General features: G+C 39.7%; 1 protein-coding gene across 2 annotated transcripts in view; it reads left to right on the plus strand.

Annotated features, from left to right (window-relative positions):
• nbas (neuroblastoma amplified sequence) overlaps positions 1 to 20,162 on the plus strand; it is a 151,136-nt gene that overhangs the window by 19,499 nt on the left and 111,475 nt on the right. For both annotated transcript variants that reach the window (XM_022770374.1, XM_022770375.1), the window contains exons 15-19: positions 1,595 to 1,870; positions 5,906 to 6,031; positions 6,370 to 6,521; positions 6,708 to 6,845; positions 11,732 to 11,810. In XM_022770374.1, coding sequence (XP_022626095.1) covers positions 1,595 to 1,870; positions 5,906 to 6,031; positions 6,370 to 6,521; positions 6,708 to 6,845; positions 11,732 to 11,810 — 771 coding nt within the window. The remainder of the gene's footprint in view (positions 1 to 1,594; positions 1,871 to 5,905; positions 6,032 to 6,369; positions 6,522 to 6,707; positions 6,846 to 11,731; positions 11,811 to 20,162) is intronic.

A 20,162-nucleotide genomic window follows, 5' to 3' on the forward strand; every position in this document is an offset into this window, starting at 1 on the left:
ACAATTGTCTTTTTTATCCTTTCATCCATTTTCTAAACTGCCTATTCAGTTCAGGGTCGCAGAGGATTGGATGCCTCTCCCAGCATCACTGGGTGAGAAAAAGGGAACACACTGGACAGATCTCAAGTCTGTTATGGCGAGGTCAGGTCTTTTGTTTATATTGTTAAAGACTGACACGAAAAAGTGCATTTGAGGACACTCTTTCTAATGCATACTGAGTCAGTTGTACAGGAAAATCAATCACAGCACAAATGTGTGCATTGATTTGTGATAGATTGTTTGTAATTGGAGCTGATGTGATTCCCCAAAGGACAGCTTTTTCTGACAAATAGAAATTTTAACCTCAAGTCCTATGTGTTTATATTCATGCAGGCATTTTCAGTTGTGAGCATCATCGTGTAAAAGCATGAGTATATGTGTGTATAGTAATAATAATAATAATGGAAAAGCGTGATGATGCAATATGTTTCCTTGCTTCCTTCCTTGCTTCTTTATCCTCCCACAAAGACCCAAAGACCCTGATATCTCACATCACCCTTCTCTTTTATTTCAGTCTTCGCTTCTCTTTGTGTTTTTTTATCTGAAAACATTGGGAGAGCAAATCAGATAGGTTTCTTTACCAGCCAGCTGCCAACTTTTGGGGAAAGGTTTCATCAGCCTGCTTCAGCATGGAGTGGGGGGAAGGGTGCCTGTAGCTGTATCTACAGCTGAGTGTATGTTGAAATTATCTTGAAGATGTGTGACCGTTTATGATGATTAGCACATGTGCATCTTCTTGTGTGTATGATAAGCTGGGGTAGTGTGTTAGTGCAGCACTATGGAAGCTACCTCATTGATTAAGGTGCTTAATGTTTTACAGGTGCTAAATGTTTTATAACCCCCAGCTGGGAGCTGTGCTCTGCTGGAGGGGCCAGCATTTTATTTTTCTCTAAAACCCAGATGGACATCACTGCAAAATATGAGGACTTGCTACAGCGTAGAGATGAAAAATGGTTGAATAATTTTCTTCCAAACTGAGCCAATCAAAAGACGAGAAGAAAAGGACAATACAAGCTGAAGAAAGTACTTTGGCAGCTTGGATTTAGATTTTCTATTGAGCAGCTTGACCTTGCTGTTGTTTTGTGTTCACACAGCCCGCTGATCTGGCATGAGGGTGGGAAATTATGTGTGTTTACCAGCGTAAGCACAGATAGATGTGAACTGTGCTGCATGGCATTACATGCTTCATTTTTCATTCTTCACTTCCTACTAGAAAATAAGTGTCTATGCTCAGCGTCACAAAGTTGTCGTGGGCGAACCACCGTGAATCTGACTCCATCATCACGGATGGGTTCTTCTGATTTGCAGATTTGGGCCAACAAGACAGATGTATTTTTGTGTAAAAAGACAACTGTGGTTTTGTGATCTATTCCATATGTTTGCATTATAATTCAAATTTAAAACAGTTGTGTATTTTGTCTAATTTACATTATTCTCCTATGCACCTTCATTTTGGTTTCTTTAATTCTTCTGCTTCCAACCTCTTCTTAATTTTTGCTGTCTGAGTGTGCCCCCATCCCATTCGTAATGCTGGATTTTGTTATTTTTGTCACAGTGTGAGGTGAAGCTTGCCCAGAAGCGTGGGCGTCTGGAGAGCAACCTGAGCGGTGGGGCCAGTGAGGATGAGGAGGGTGATGATGGAGGAGACTCTGACTCAGACGAAGAGTCCTCAGCCAAAGCCCGCTACTTTGGCTACATCAAGCAGGGTCTTTATTATGTGACAGAGATGGAGCGCTTCGCCCCGCCACGCAAGCGCCTCCGCACTGTAATCAAGAACTACCGACTGGTCAGCCTGAGGTCAACAACACCAGAGGAACTGTACCAGAGGAAGGTAGGAGGCCGACACAGTTTGTAAATGACTGGAATATTAAAGTTCACATGCACATGCTGATGATTAATCTAACTCTCTTGAAGCATTAAACTTGAGCCTCTTGTTTATAAGGGCAATGGCTCTGAATTTTTGCTATACCTGCTATCACAGAGTGCTCTGTTTGAATTTTAAAAGACCTGCTTTGAAGCCTGAATCCACATTGTCACACGAGCACTTTTGAAAGTGTTTGAGACAGAGGGAGAATAATGAGACTCCTACATGGTGATTGTTTAACACTGTTTATTCCATTGCACAGCTCTCTATGAAAATAATGTAAGTGTGTATGTCTGTATCTTTTTTTCAATTGTTCCCAATGAGGAGAGACTGTATGTGGCCACATGCTGCCGTCTAGAGAAGAATTGCTGCACCCAGCATCTTCTTTCAAATTGCTCCGCCTTGTTTGTGCGGCTGCTCCAGTTGCTTCTAGTTGAACATCTCTGAACTTTTCAGAAAGGTGCTGGTGTTGTCACTGCAGGTCATTTTCAGGTAACCAATCAGATGGGGTGAGACTCATCACCCTGGTAACCAAGAAAATTGAGGAGGAGCACCTTTCGTCTGTTTCTGTCTATCAGGGGCTTCGTGATATGTCGGAAAGAAAGTACCACACAGAGACAGAAAAGCCCAATTGTGGGAGCAAATCAGCCAGACACTGAATGGCGGTGGTCATATGTTGTCAAAAAAAACAAACAAAAAAAACACTATATGGACACACGCCCTTAACTGAGATGGTCAACATAGAAAACATCAACATGTCAGCACTGTCATAACCAGCCAGTGCTCAGTGACTCTGTGGAGAAAGTCTTTTCACAGCATTCATATTTCATAACAGTATTTCACAACCTGTGTGGACAGGAACTTTTTTGATACATTGGTGCAGTTGCAGTGTGTTAAAACCAGTAGGAGGGAGGCAACTCACCACAATTGGGGAGAAAATAAATAATCATGTTTTTGTTACTGTTTACTTATTCATTGCAGCATACACAACAAAATGCTTATGTGCTTAGGCAACAAAAGCTTTCGTCAGTTTTCATGCTGGAATGCCTTCATGTTTGCATTTGAATGTTCTTTCAGCTCAGCAATCTAAACAACAATTCCTGTGCTGACATGCAGTTCCTCTTTCTTACACAGTATTATAAATTTATTTTGCCAAAGAAACTGATATTATCTATTCTGTGTTTTTTAAAGATACTTCCTTCCTAATTATACAAGGCCTTTTGTAAGGCCGACATCATATCCAACTGATTCATGAGTCCCGTGCACCTCACTGTAGTGCCAGTAATCATATTTTAAGAGCAGTTGTCAATTGTCTTCAATGGTGGATATCACATTTATCATAACTATTCATTTGTTTTTTGCCACTTAGCAGTAACTGAAGGATGTCATATGAGTACGTTTGGTCATTGACTGAATTATAAAATGGCTGATCTGCAAAATTGGTTTCCGACTAAATAAATCCTGTGCCAGTTCAGTGAAGTGCTATTGTTGTGTTGGATCAGCTCCAGAGTGCTGTTGAGGAGAAATGAAAACCAAGCAAGATGTTCAGTCTGCTTTAAGGCTATTTCTCAGTCCCAGGGGGTTTTCTGAAATGCTAATTGCTGCATTAGAAATATGGCTGTTGTTGCTACTCACTACAAATTGCAGCAAAGACAACAACATGCTCTATCATAAAGCACAGCAAGAGTGGTATCGGCTCTCGATGGTCCCAAGTTTGAGCATGGTTCATCAGTCATTTTTATGACCCATCATCTACTGCCTTCTTCATCATTGTCATCATCATTAGATGCCATTAGTCATCACCATCAATCCTAACAGTGGAGAGTTACAAAGTAATATATCATTATTATCTCTTTGTAACACTTGGTACCCGCAGCACTTCACCAGCTGCTGCTGCTGCTCTCCTGTTGGATTTGTTTTTTTCTTTTCTTCTTCTTTTTTTTGCCTCCACACATACATGTAGGCGTGTGAGTGAAGGGGAGAAAGGGTGTCGGTATTTGTCTGCACGTACGTATGTACCTCGGGTTTATTGTGCGTTTCATTGCCTACACATTGCCTGTGTTAGATCTGTACCGATTGACTTTTCTACACTACACACATCAACACCCAGAAACCAGACTGACATGATCTCTCCTCAAAGATTCACCTCAGTCAAGGTTGTAGTCCAATTGACTGTGAATAGATCAGGACAGGTGATTCCGGGTTATGCCCTCAAGTCGGCCTCCTCATGTGTTTTGGAGTTTGATAATGTGTTCAATGGCCTAACCCTGGCTATATATGAGTAGCACACTGGCAGGGCTGCTAACAGTTTTATTAGCTGCATCCAGAGAGAGATGGAAGCAGTTTTTGATGTCCTCCTACGAGAGGTTTCACTGTGTGGGGTTCTTATTGCCCTCGAGGAACCACAGTCTGGCTAATGTGTTGCTTTGTACTCCTACACACAGAAAGAGATGGATACTCAGTGTGTGTTTCTGTCAGTGCGTTTGCACACATGTACTTTAATACACATTGTGTGGGCCTGCATAAACTGAGGTGTGATGATGTTGCTGGATCAAATAATTTTGTGAGACACTGATATAACACAAAACCTCTTTTATTAGCATCATTATGTGTTTATATGTGTTGCCAGGCTAATTCAATATTAATGATAATAATGGCAACAACAACTGCTACTATCAAAGATAAATATATGGTAGGGTAGCAAGACTAATCTATAGCTATGCTAGTGGCACTGCTCAGTTGTATTTAAGTACAGCTGTAATTTAAGATAAAGCATACTAACAATACAGTACTCACAATAACGATGCTGACATGTTGACAAGTTAAGTGTGTTAGCACATTTTCAGATTAGCACTTCACATATTTGTATGCATGTTGTCAGCACTTTGGTAACCCCCTGATTTGTCATCTACCAGGTCAAAGCTTTTAAATTGTCCACTACTTTGGTTTATGACCTAACAGCTGTCAAACTAATGAAATTTCTATAAGCCTCAACATGTTAATTAGCAAATGTTAGCATGCTAACACACTAAACTGAGATACTGAATGTGGTAGACATGCCTGCAAAATCAGGATGTTAGTTAGCATTGCCATTATTAGCATGATAGCAGGCAGCATTTAGTTTAAACCACTGCTGTGCTACAGCTGCTGGTGTGGCTGTAGACTTTTAGTAGTAGTATGGATGCAGTATGTGATATTAAGTCCCAATGTCTGGCACATGATTCCTCCTTTAGGTTTTCTCCCTCTGTCCATTTGATTTTCTCTTTAAATGTCCTTGATTGTTTTATTCCCCTTCAGCCATTCTCCTTATCCCTCTGTCGGAGACCCAATTCAAACTGTGTCACATTGCTACACAGATTGAAATCTACACATCCGAGCTGTTCCTATTCAGCTTTTGAGTATTCAGTGAATGTACTCAGGATTTCCGAAGTGCCATGACTTCTCACCGGTTTATTCAAAAACCTTGGCTTCTTTGTCCTTCAGTGTAATGGAAAATTTGGCCATGAACTTTTCTCCTGTTTGTTTTTTTTTCTTGCTTAGAGATTTGCTTTAAATACCATGTGGTTTGAAAGCATTTAATGTATTTTATTCATTTAATTCTGTAAAGGGACACAGTGCGTGAAGATTGAATCAGTAATATACCCTTGGGACTATAATTGGATATTAAAAAACTCAAAATGTACCTTGCAGAATATGAAATGAATTAATTGTTTTGCAGTTATGTTTTTTTTTTGTCCCCAACTTTAATTTTACAACAGAGAACTAACTGTGCTACTTAATTCTAGTTGCTGTCTGCTGAATTCCTGGACAAGCTACCCCTCAAATGGATTGCTCCTTTCATTTTACAAACATTGCTTGTAAAATGATCATCATATGCTTGTCTTTTCTGATTGTATACATTTGTTTTAGTGCTGTCTGTTCCACAGTGTGAGGAAACCATGAATATATATTCTTCATGCCTGCATAATGTGTTTATTATGTGCATTTTTGTTTGTCACACAGATTGACAATGAGGAATACGGTGAAGCCCTGTCTCTTGCCCAAGCCTATAATCTGGACTCTGACCTGGTCTACCAGAGACAGTGGAGGAAGAGCACCGTCAGCATCGCCTCAATACAAGATTATCTGGTAAGATATGGAAGAAACAGGAGAGATCGGTATGAAGACATGAGGAAAGGAGGATAAGGGACGGTTAAAAAGAGAGAGAGATGAAGAATTGTATCAGAGCTGTGGTCTTTATCACAGTATATTAGATGTCTGGTAAGAAATATGCAGTAAATGCGTTTGAGTGAGTGGGAGAAGCACACGCTTAAGTGCAGCACAACCCCCTTACTCTATTTCACGCATCATTTTTACCAATTTGTATCAAATTTTCACACCCTCCCCTCCTAATTCTGTATCTCATTTTATCCCATCATTTCTTCTGAACTCATTCCTACTGCATCCATTCCCTACATCCCACCCAGAGCAAGATCCGCAAGCGGTCATGGGTGCTGCACGAGTGCGTGGAGCGCGTCCCAGAGAATGTTGATGCGGCCAAGGAGCTGCTGCAGTATGGCCTGAAGGGAACTGACCTTGAGGCCCTCATAGCCATTGGAAACAGAGAAGATGGAGGAAGGTAGAGCATGCATGAACACCACCAATGTGGCGTGCATGAACACACACCAACGCAATCCTTGCACATACATAGTCTATAGATGACAATTGATTTTTGTCAGCTTTCTTCTGAGGGTCATTCTGCCTGTTAGTTTTGTTTATCGATTTTTGCTTTTTAACTATGTCTGATTGCATTGCCCTCTCCCAGGTTTATCATGCCAGGCGATGTTGACCTCGATGACCTACCTTACGAAGACATGCTGTCAGACGATGAGGAGCTGGAGATGAAGAAGGAGAGGGAGAACAGCAAGAGACGAGAGCTGCTAGCCAAGGTCGATTTTAGCAGGTACACTGCCAGTGAGATGGTTGGTTAGTCAGCTTGGTAATTCAGTCAGGCAACAGATGAAGACAGGAAGTCACAGCAGGCAGAAATGCTGCCAATGTTCAAAATGTACAAAGAAGAGAGAATTTGTTTGAACAAAATCACAAGGACTGGCTAGTGGTTACAGACACCATCCTTCAGCTGGAGGACCCAGGGTCTGTTGGCAAGCACCTGCCTTGCTGGTGCAAGTTACCAAAGCCTGTATTTAAAATATAATCCTTTTGCAGTATAATACTCCTTTATGCCAAAGTGCTGGGGGCTGATTGTTACATTTTTCACTGAACTTTAAAGAGAAGTAACTAAAACACCGTACACCAACACCAGCTTTTTAGTCTCAGAAGCAGTTGTTGGGTAGGTGGAAAAATCCCACGAAGGGGTACCTGACCCTAAACTTAAACCATGTGAGTCGCCCTGTCTGCAGGTTTTTGTCTGCTGTATACAGATTAAATTAAATCTTTATAATTCCCAGTGTCAACTGGGCATAGTGACGGCACTGCTGAAAATAAAGAAAAAGGAGATTGTGGTGAAGGTATTTAAGGTGTATGCAAGGAAACCAGGAGGAAATCGGAGAGAAGGCTGCCAAATTTAACACTGATTGTTTGATTAGGTCGCACACCAGAGAGGGGATCATAAAGGCAGGGACATTAATGAGGATGAGGGAGAGAGAGAGGGAGAAAGCGTTGGTGGAGATTAGTGGGTAATCTGCTGGAGGTAATTTATGCCTTTGTTGTCGAGTGCCCAGGGAAAGACTAATGAAAAACCCTTTAGTGATCACTAATCACCTCTCATGTGTACACACACACACACACACACACACACGCACACACACGCACGCACGCACACTCACACAAAGATGCAAATACACATGCCCATGCATCATGAAACATTCTCAAACTGAAGTTCATACACATATTGCAAACACGTTAAAATGTCCAAATATAAACACAAGAAAATATACATTTATTGAAATAAGCGATGCACATTTAAAATGCAGATCCATATTGTGTTTACACAAGCAAGCATTGTGCATACAGGTATTTCAAGCTTCAGAAGCTGGAACGTGCTGTCTCTATTGTTCTTCTCGTATCAGATACTTAACAAGTGAGCCTCCGGTCTGCATGTGAATGAGGAAGAGCAGAGGCAGTGTAATATAAATCCTTTGTAACATTGGTCCCACAGTTCCCTGTTTGCCTGTTTGATTTTCTTTCTGTTTAGCTCATTGTGTAATAAAACTGTTTAGCTTCATTGCAGAGCTGCCGTCCATGGTAGATAAAGAAAAGATGGAGGATAAGAAAAAGATATAAGAGAGAGTAAAAAGATCAATAATTTAGAAACATTAAAGGAAAAATTACCTTAGATAAACCTCAGTGAATTACCTACCTTTAAATATGCCTGTTTTTCACCTTTGTCTATCTTTGAGTCACAGTGTGTACCAAGCATGCACACACACATGTTCCCAAAATTTGTTTATATATATGGTGTGTGTGTGTGTGTGTGTGTGTGTGTGTGTGTGTGTGTGTGTGTGTGTGTGTGTGTGTGTGTGTTGGGCGCAGTGAAGCCCCTCACTAATGGATCTAACCATGTTTCCTTGAGGCCTGCGGCCAATGCCTGAGACAGATAATAATTCTCTTAATTTCTTTTTAACTACACCACCATTACAGAAATGGCTTGGTATCGATCACAGCTGCTCTGACCGTGTGTGTGTGTGTGTGTGTGTGTGTGTGTGTGTGTGTGTGTGTGTGTGTGTGTGTGTGTGAGTGTGTGAGATTCTCTTTTGTGTAGATAAGGACTGTATTTAACCACCGACTGTCACAGAGAGTGCACCTTTTGTTCTCTATATGTTCTGAGGTTGTCTGTGTATGTGTGCTTGAAAGACAAAATCAACCAGGACTTTTTTCGATCACCCAGTCAGTGTAGTGAAATAAAGTGTGATTATTCTTCTCCCATCAGTTAAAAAAGAGAGGAATCAAAGATGTTTTTTGTAACTTTTGGAAAGTTCTTGTCCAGGAGAGAATCACATTTCCAATAATTGGAGTCAAACGCACTCAATCAACTTTTGCTACACTATATAAGATACTAAAAGATGTTCATTTCCCTCTTAGTTTTAAGCACCCAATAAAATGACGGATGCTAATATACTCCAGCCACTCTAGTTACTACCAGCTGCACTCCTATAGGCAATGTGTTGCACTTGCACTGCATTCACTTATCCTGAAATGTAATGCCACATAAAATACAGACTTCCTCAGCACTTGGTTATTGCTTTTTTTTTTCTTTTTTTTTATTCCTAACTGTCATGCACCAGATCAGTGTTGTTTGTCTCGCATGTTTTAAAACTGTCCTTTTGACTGCATGCAGATAGTTTTATCTTTTAGCCTCTTTCTCCTCAGTCTGCGTGTGCGTAATAAAGTATAATTCAGAACCCGCCAAGGGCCATTATAACTGCAGCTCTGGCTCTCCGCATACAACAGCAAGATGGACAATACTGCAGGGGTTCTGTATGTGTTTGAGTGAGAGAGAGAAAAAGAAAGAGAGATTGGGGGGAAAGGAGGGAAAGGAGTGTGAGGATGATTGTGCAGTGTGCTGCAAGGTGTTTATGTTCATATCTGATCAGATTCAGACCTCAATCAGAATTCTCATTTTCTCATTTGCTCCAGCGTTGGTCGTGTGTGTGTGTGTGTGTGTGTGTGCGTGTGTGTGTGTGTGTGTGTGTGTGCGTGTGTGTGTGTGTGTGTGTGTGTGCGCGCGCGTGTGTGTGCGCGCGCGTCTGTCTGTGTCTGTCTGTGTATGCTTTTACTGTGTCATCCATGTGCATGTGAAGGCATGAGCCAAAGTGTTTTTGTCTGTTATCCAATTTTGTCCCTCATACTGTGTGATAATCGCTTTTATCACGCACCACATTTTGTGTGTGTGTGTGTGTGTGTGTGTGTATATATATGAGAGTGTTGGACTGTTTATGCATTTCAATCTCTGTCCGGTACAGTCATATTCGGGGTGTTTGCACAGAGATGGAGGAGCGATTCCATCTGATTGTAATAACCTGCAGTTCTGATAGCTTTCAAATACAAGATGCAGACACACACACACACCTTGAAGCAATCAGGTTGCAGTCTCTTTACATTAGACAGCATGTGCGATGATGTATAACAGTCTAAAGCAGAGTTCAAATTGTGCACATTACATCCTAAACCTTAAAGCCCTCAATCGCCATTCAGATGTGTCGCAGTGTATTTGTTCATTCTGGCCCTTTCTTAACCACGTTTTCCCCTTGAGTCACTGTTTATTGTAAGGGCAATTCAGGGAACCAATATAAACCTTTACAAAGGTGCAGGCGCTCTGCTGCCCTTTTGGTGTACAGCCAGGTTGCCCATTTGTATGTGTAACAGTGTACTAGCCATGCTGTTTATGCTGTACCTCAGTGGAATTCAGCTGCAGGATTAGCAATTTAGAAGCAAGAGGCGTGGACCTGAATTGAACATTGAACCACCTCTAACCTGTTTGTGGCCATTTCCACAATGCCGTTCTCTCTACGAACTCCACCGAGGGAAAAAGTTCCAGACATTTAATCAGCGACTAATGTTAGATATTGATCTAGTTTGGTTCTGTAGGATATTGTAAAAATGTATGCATTTTTATTAAAGATGATGATTAAAAAGTCACCAGTCATGCTAGCCACTCCGGTTGTCAGGCACAGCGCGACTCTGAGCCAAACACTAATGTCGGATCTAAGAAACAGTCTCACTGTAAATAAAGAAGTTTATCAAAACCTCAGTCAACCAAATCATGAATGGGAGATGTCCTGTCACCATGCTTTCTTCCTCTGAGACCGTTTTGTTTATGGTGAAGGTTATGATTGAGCCATCATTCAAACCCCCTAGAGGACAACAGGAAAAATACTTTTCTAACATCTCGTCTCATCTCCGCTCCATCTCTCCCCTGCCATCCCCTCTCCTTCCTCCATCTTCACTTTTCTTACTTTGCTCTGAAGAGGCAGAGCAAAGCAATAATTACCACCAGTGTGAGTGCTAAGCCGCCACTCTTTGATGTGCCAGAGAGTGTGTTCAGCCAGTGTTAATCTCTGTTAGCCTGTGTAGAGGAACTCTGATAAGGCCTGATAGCGCACTCTGTAATGAGGGATTAAGGATTAAGACGGCAGTGGAAGGGTCAGCTCCCCTGTGGTCTCACTGCGGTTGATCCAGGCCAAGTTTTTGCCTTGGACGGTGTATGTGTTAAAAAATGTTTTATTTTACTGTGAGGATGTGTGAACCAATGGGGGGCACATGACCACTCACAGTAGTTTTCAGCCTTGTGGTTCTTTTCTCGTGGGCATACCTTGAGTGACTGAATTGTAGGTAGATCCCATATAGCTCAGTGCCTTGGTGTTTGTGGTCATCCAATTTATTTATGGTGGTGATTAAATGACATTGAAAATGGATTCCTGAGCAATCACTCACCTCTTTGACAACTAGCATCCCATTCATAACAACTGAAGGGTTCTTCTGGTCATAAGGAGTCTGAAAATGATTAGGTCTAGAGGGCACCATGTGGTATAGTAGTTGCAGGTGCACTGTATAAGGATAATTTACAGTTAATTTAAAGCTAGAGTGTGTGTTAGCGCAGTGAACAGACTAAGCCTGAAATTTCATTTGACTATGGGGGAAAAAAGAGCAAGAGCAGATCTTATCATTTCAGTTGAGGTTTATGTTAATTGCGATGATGTGCTGAAGTGCTTTTGCAGGCATGCTGTTGATCTGTGTGTGTGTGTGTGTGTGTGTGTGTGTGTGTGTGTGTGTGTGTGTGTGTTGTGTGTGTGTGTGTGTGTGTGTCTGTTCATGTACGTGCATGCTTAGACTGACTCTGGAGCAGAAGGAGCTGTGTCGGAGTCGACTGAAACTGCTCTCCTACCTGGACAGACTGGCCACATATGAGGTAACACCAATCTCTCACCATTATTGTGGTACTTTGGAGTGACCCTTGGAAATCCTGCACAGAATTATCATATAAATCATATAATAATTATTATATAACCTGAAGACATACCAAATTTGCTAGTTAAATATATTTTATTAGGACTAAACCTAAAGATTATTTTCCTTTTTGATTAGTCTGCTCTTTGTTTTCTCAATTAATCTATTAGTTCTTTGTCTATAAAATGTAAGCAAATAGTGTGAAAGTGCTAAGCCATCCAAGATGACTTCTTCAAATTCTTTTGTCCGACCGACAGTCCAAACCCAGTATATTCAGTTTCAGTTTGCAAATCTGACCAACAAGCGTAAAAGTCTGCTAGAGTCACTCATGAGTCACTCAAGTCTCGGTTCCATTAATTATAATATATAATGACACTGTACTGTACTATAATGACACTGGAACTGTTAAGCTGAACTACACTGTAGTCACGTGTAAAACAGAGGAAAATAAACACCTTTTGGATCATGGTTATGCACATAAAGCATGATTGAAACACGAGCTGTTGTGCAGAATTCGTATACAGCTGTACTGATTTAAAAAAAGAACAAAGTCATATCCATTCCATCAGACATATGGTACGTGAGATGGACGACTGAAAAGCCAAGCTGAAACACATAGATAGATATATCTATACATCTATCCCACAGAGGATAGTCAGCCCACAAAATTTATATTCACTTATCATGACTTCACAGGGTTCAGTGGGTATAGAGCAGAAGTAATTGATTGGATCAACCTCCTACCTGTCAGAGGTGTGAACTCAGTATGGTGCTCATTGCAAATTCATAATACAGTGATTCCTTTGTATCTTTACTGTCTGTCTGTGTTGAGATAAAAATCTGTAAAAAAAAAAAAGCATCCAAAAAAGAAAAACAAAATAGAGTTCATGTTCAAATACATGTGTTGATCGGTTCAGTGTCTAGCCAGCGGGCTCAGTGGAGTGTTTGGATGATTTCCAGACTAATGTCTCATTATGAAAATGAGATTTAAACCTCATAGGAAGGGGAATGTGTCTGAAGTTCTATCAACTACTATTAAAATTATACTTATGCTCAAAATTATACTCACTAAAGGACCATATTATGTGTTCATTTACATGTTTACATGATCTAATGTAATAATTTTCTTCAACAGTCTTTATTGCTCAGTGTTTACCCGATGACAACTTAATTCTTTCTCCTTTCATATCCAGTCAACCAAAGCACAGAGACTTTTTCTCATCTGTCTTTTAGTCATTCTTTCTTTAATTAATCTCTTTAGAAAAGTTGAAAAGTTGATACACACATGAGAGGCATTTTAAGTATGTGAATACTGTAAAAGAATGAATGGTTTGGTAATGTGCTTGCTGAAAGACAAATATTCCCAATTTTGACATAAGAAAATATGGTTTTACTATAATACTAATAGGCCTACAGTACATGAGCGCCAGTGCAGGATAGATAGATACCTGCTTAAATTGAACTTGAACTTTGAGACTGGCAACTACTTAACACTTCGGATTTTAGATTTACGATGAATAGTGTTAACATGCACACCCTTCTCATCCACAATAAATCATAGATGAATGGGGCCATACTTTCTCCTACGCTAGAGAGGAGAGAAGAGATTTTACCCTGCTAGATATCCAACTCAGACAAAATGACGTCTCTCTCTTTATTCGGACATTGTCATGGTAACTGCAGTACTTGTCAGATTCCTTTTGCCCCAATCCATTTTCCCTGGCTGTCTATGAATATGATATTAGGGTTTTTATCATCCCGACTTGGGCTGCTCTGTCTGCATACGGCCCATTCAAAGGCTATCAATCAGACACACACATACACACACACGCACGCACACACACACACACACCTCTACACAAAGACACACACTCATAGAGAATGCTACAGAGATTTTATACACACAGACACACATAAATCCTTCGAAGCCAAAGGCCAGGACAACAAATGATCCCTCTTGACATATGCGTGCGCACACTCTCTCTCTCACACACACACACACACACACACAACACACACACACACACACACACACACACTTCCAATACCTTCCTCATATGGTTCCAACTAAAAGGACAAGGCAGTTATATGCTAGAAAGTTAAATAGAATCTCTGTTGATTTTGCCTTAGTGCACTCATTTGCAGCTTGATTTTGACTTTCTTATCTGCTCATCACCATTTTTCTCTGGAAAGATAAGCCGCTCTGCGTCACAAATTTCTTTTTATGAACCACGGTTGTGCTCCGTCTCTCTCTATCCTTCTGGTCCCCCTCCCCCCCTTTCTCTCTCTATCTCTCTCTCTCTCTCTCTCGTCTCTCTCTTCTTCTCTGCTTCTCTGTTGCTCACACTCTCCAGGAGATACTTGGCGGGCCTCAATGCAGCGGAGCAGAAAATACGATGCCGAGTTCTTCAAAAAGTTCGCGATCAAATTATTGTTTTGTCAGAGAGAAACTATGCAGGGTAACATCAGACTCTCACTTCCTCCAAAATCTCTCCGATTACTATCTCACTTAATCTGTTTGTTTTAGCTGACTGCAAACTCCAATGTGGCACTGATGTGATGTACACATTATTAGGGACACCTGGGCAAAACTATTTGGCCTAATACAACAGTCTGCATTAAATTCTCCTTCTCCCTTAACTTTATGATAATTTTGAAGGCTGTAGTTTGTGGTGCTGATGAAACTTTAGTGTTATACAGAGATATATGTAATTTAGCCTACTTCATTCATATAATGTGGTGGAAAAAAATAATAGCGAAACTGATAACTGAGCGTATTTCTCTGTATGTCCCACAAAATTATTTTTTCCAGTATATTTGATTAAAAGTTACTGATTGTGTGTAAATAAATTACATCTAGACTGTCATTAACTTTCTGCTATTTCTTTTAGTAATGTCATCACAACATTTTTTTTTTTTTTTTTACAATATATAAATCTGTTTAGTAAAAGTTTTTTGGTCTTTGGATCACACATTTGTTTGTCAACAGGAAGTAACGTGCAGGCTCTGGACATTCTCTCACGTACCATGGAGCAGATCTCCTCCAGAACGGCTAGCTACCTTTACAATTCCCAAAACCACCTCTCCACACGAGTACACCATCCTGCTGCTCTGAGGCCTGTGAGCTCTCACAAATCCGCACATCATCAAAAGAAAGGAGTGTATTACAGTGCACATAGAAACAAGAGACTGAAATGTTTGTTTATATTTGAAAATGCGTTTTGATAAGAATTGAGCAGCTATATTCGTTAGACAGAGGGACAGTTTCAACGAGATATTCCATGATATCCACTTCAGTTATGGAACATGTCAAAAAAATTGAATTCACATTATGTAACTTTACACACTTGACAGGAGGGTGAGGATTATATACTTTTTGAATTTCCTAATTTACATGTACAAAGTACTTTAATGAAAAAATGACACATGAGAGCCCAACTGTAAAACTTCTCTTTGTACAACAACTTCACATTGCAACATGACACGGCAGATGTAAAACACATGCATTACCAAACAGGAAGCGCCCTCTACATGTCTGAAACTCAACGTTTACACCTCTCTGAAATGCAAAGTCGCGTTTTCCTCTACATCGCAAATTAAAATCAGGCCTACCACTAGAATCTACTCCTTTTGGAGTGTGCGCCTCAAAGGTCTTTCTCACTTCTTCTTCTTTGTTCGACCTTCACACAGACAAGACTTTTTTTTTTTTTTTCTTCGCCGTCCTTGAAAAGCTACACACACACATACAAGCATAATTCTCAGCTTGGGTTTTACTCTGACACTTACGCACACAGCAACTGAAATGAAACGGAAGACTACTTAAATTGGCTGCGCTTCTAGCATTTAATGTAAAACTTAAACATTATTAAAAGTGATACAATACTAGCTACACTATTACAATGGTGGTTTTGTGTTTTAGCTTTTTGCCTTACAGTGCATATTCTGTTTTTGGGTATGTCAGAACTGAGGGGAGGGAGTTTGGAGTGGGTATACAGAGGAGTGTTTTTGGTCAGGGAAGAAATCATTTCTCACCCCTTATGTTTCACTAATAGAGGTGAGCAGACTCTCATTTCCTCTCGCCTTTTTCCCGTTTCTGCCGCACCGATTTCCTATATATACACGACTGTTTAATGTATTCATATACACATCTACAATTCCTACAATAAACACATGTAAACAAGGTCAAAGTACCCTGGAGTCAGAGATACAAAACAAGCTACTAAATATAAGAACTATAAAGTAATTAAGTAATACTTATTTAATTTAAAATAAAATACTTTATTATAAACTCTTTCTTTTATACTCAAATTCTTTCACAACTCATACAACATTATCAAAATAAAACAGCAAATTGACACAAAATTTCACACAACATCACAATGCACCAACAACCTTTTTTTTTTGTTTTCTACACAAAAACTCCGACCATTCTCCCTTTCAATCAAATTTAATGATCAAATACAGAAAAAACCGCTCACCACTCAATCAGCAATACAAATATTTACACTCTTTTAATACTCACGACACACTTTCACTCACACACACACACAAACAACACAACACAAACATTCCTATCCATAAATTTTTATTTTTTATTTGTTTGTACAATCTTAAATGTTTCTTAATTATAGTTATCTAACCCATTTAGACCATATCTAACATCATTCATTAGCTCTTAGCAACACAATCAGCTTCACAAGTCCTTATTTTTTTCACATTTGTTTGTACCAATTAATTATTTCCTTTCCCTCCCGTCCTCCCTCCTTTCATACCCTCACTCTTCCTGTCCCCCCCAATTCCTCAAAAAAAACCTTCTTTGTCGCTCCCCCCCTTTCAAATTTTTTTTTCCCCAAATAGCCTCACTTTCCACCCCCCGCTTCACTAATCCTCTCCATCTCTCCCAATCCCCTACCATAATAGTTCACTGTTTTTTTTTCTATCTTTTTTTTTTTTTCCAGTGCTCACACTGTATCCTCTCCTGTCCAACCACTTTCCTTCTCATCTTTGTCTGTGAAAGATCGCTTTACATTTCTCGCTTCATGTCGCATCTCACCACGACACACATGCAGTTACACGACAGTACAACACACTCATTCAACCTACATTTACACACAGACACAGCACTTTTGTTCAATAGATTTGCACACCACGTCTTATTTTCAACATGCACATCTTCAAAATAGTTGTGCTTCCCTTACTTACCCCTTGGACTGGTCTTTCATTCTTGTCACCTTGTTGGCCTACTTTTTGTAAATTATCATTGTTTATTTTCATTTTTTTCAAGATATGTCATTTAAAACCGAACGCTTGTATGGATTCTGGAATTCCCATATATTAGAATAGTTGAATTATTTTTTAAATACTTCAACCTGTAACTTCTTTTAGTCAATTGTTCCAACTGTCCAAGTACCAGTCTGCTCCCCTTTCATTTTGAATGAGTACGAACAGTGGTGCTGTGGTGGCGACTGAAAAGATTACATTTGGCATCATATTACAGCTGCGTTAGAAATTGACAATTTGTACCACATTGTACCCCAGTTGTTTGTTCATTGAACAGCGTTCAATATTTTTTCGTGAAGCGCTGAACTGAACCGAATCAGTTTACAAATGATGACGTGACGTTCACTCTCTTGCTCACGTTTTAACGACAGTTTCTACGGCACGCCGCGATGACGTCTCCATTAGACACGGCCCAGCATGGCTGGTGCTCGCGGTAAGCAAGACGAATTTTAAATTGTACCTCAGGTCTGTGGAATTCTTTCGAGTGGTGTATCAATTAATTCATTTAGTTTGGGAGTGACAACGATTTGGGCTGGTGAAATGGATGGTAGAAGGAGGTTCTATTGCAACAAAGATATCGGCCTATTTATTGAAAAAAAATCAAAGCGAAAAAAAAAATAGTTTTTGGATTCTGATTGATGATGACCAACTTAACTGAAATTGAAGCTGAAAAATACAGGGAACTACAATTTGAAATGTGAAGGAATTTAAACCTATAATGCGTAACTGCAGCTATTATGCATATCGTTCCATTTTAAGCAGTTTTTTTTAAGACATTTGTGCAAAAGCTGAAAGGCCCAGAAGGAGACATGCAGTCCAAATACATATTGGAATAAAAGTACAGAGTCACCTGCACGCTGAGACGGAAGTGTTTTTCTCAGTTCACAGGTGGGGCCTACACAAACGGCTTAATGAACATCGACTGCTCAGCTGGTTGAGTGGATGTGTTTAAGCTGCTGGAAACTTAAGCAATTATGAACTAATTATATCGCCTGTCCAACATCAATAATGACACCAATCAATATTACAGTACCAATATTGTCCAGTCCAAGCAGCAAAAATATATACGGGATGCTGTCCGAAATGAAACTCCTAAATAAAATAAGAGAAACTTTTTCAGTTATACAAGTTTTGGGACCAAAGTAAATATCACAACCAACACCAAAGGCTTATACATAATAATTATACATATAAAATACAGTATACTTGATTTCTGCAAAAATTATATTTGATTTCAGCTTCCTGACTTTAATATGTTTTTTCAATGTGTTCCTGCAGAAACCTACAAATTATTATTGAAATTCAAGTCTGCCAGATTTATGTTTGTCAAGCGTGGGAAGGCCTGGTGAAAATTGTTGTTCTAACAACGCATAATGAAAAACTGGTCGTGATACATATTCCTGCAAAGTTCATCGATAAGGATCATCAAAAATGTTGCATTACTCGTATCTCATCTAGTTCAACCATCCCCACTGCACAGTCAGGATTCATACATTGATCAGTTTGTACAAAAAAAAAAAAAGTATGCTGTAATTGGAGCAAACCGCCAAACTGTCCCGACGAGAGGGTGCAGGCAGCACAGATTGCCTGATTTTTGGACCAAGCCTCAAGCCACGCAATTGTGATTCACTCTCCGGAGATAAAGACAGACTCTCTTGGCTGTCTGTTTTGTCTGGCATCTTTCAATGTGACAGACAGATGAGTTCATAAACTGTGTCCCAGAGCTGAACAGGCTGTTGAGAAACGAAAGAGTGGAAGATGTGGACAACAAGAGGTTGGACAAAGAGGGAGAAGGAAGGAAGAAGACGCCCCTGTCTGCTTCTTGGCTATAGACGGGTCACAGAGAAATCTTGATAACTTTACCTTGAAGTGAAAATGAATTTTGGCACCTTGTCCATCTATTATTCGTATCCTAAGCATACATGAACATTCTTGTACCAGCAAATCACATTTTCCTCAGTTATTTGTCATTTTCAAAATCGGTATTTCTTTGCCTTATTTCTTGAAGACAGGATACTTTTTTTGTAGCTGTTGCATCAACATATCAGTCGATGCAGCGCTTCTTGTCCGCCTCACAGTAAAGTTCGCAATTTCACTTCAGTACGACATCAAATGCAACATGAGGAACAAAATTATGTTCGCGTTTTCCCTCTTTCTCCTTTCCTTCATCTGCTTGATTATTCAGCACCACTGAACACGGACAAGCTTTACATGTGACATATTCCGGTTTTCAATTTATATCTATTAATATATATATAAGCATAGTTGGATTATTATTACAGATGCATAGTGTAAACAGCAGGCATTTTGTTGTAGCTGTTGTATGTGGTTGAAGGTGGGGGTCATTTTAACTACCTTATATAACTGTTGGGGGGGGGGGGGTAAAATGTTAAAAAAGCAGCCTTTACATATCTATAATTTACTTGTTTCTTTTTTCGGTCTAATTGTTCTACTGTTTTGCCGAAGTTAGTTAGAAAGTAGTTTGATTTAGGATTATGGAACCGATCACAACCGTGACAGGCATCTTTTTTCAAACTCTGGTTATAACATATTGTAAATGTTAAATATGTACAGAAATATTTTATATATTTGATCATATGTTAGTAAGTGAAAAATCATTAACTCCAAAGTAACATGTGTACTCAGCTGTTGGATGGAGATTCAGTAAAGTAAGTAGAAAACTAGCATTTTCCTTTCAAATGCAGCTGAAGTCTAGATGGTAACGTGCTCAGTAAGTGCCACACTCTGCCACCTATTGTTGTAACACTGTATCGTTCTTGTTTTTGTTTTTTCGATTACAAAAAGTCACTGATTTAATAAAAAAAATATCCTAAAATATCTGATGGGAACATGCGTCTATTTTTTTTCTGTTTTCTGCCTCCGCGGCCTGTCGTACTAACACACACGCAAATCTGTAACATGCCTACGTGTATATTCAATGTACTGACGACTGTAATCTCTGTTGTATCCTCATTTGAATTTCATAAGCCTATCTGTTGGGTGACGTTTACCTTGTTAATGTCTGCGGCTTCTT

Source organism: Seriola dumerili, unplaced genomic scaffold, assembly GCF_002260705.1.
Source record: "Seriola dumerili isolate Sdu_G_001 unplaced genomic scaffold, Sdu_1.0 BDQW01000025.1, whole genome shotgun sequence".
NCBI lineage: Eukaryota > Metazoa > Chordata > Actinopteri > Carangiformes > Carangidae > Seriola > Seriola dumerili.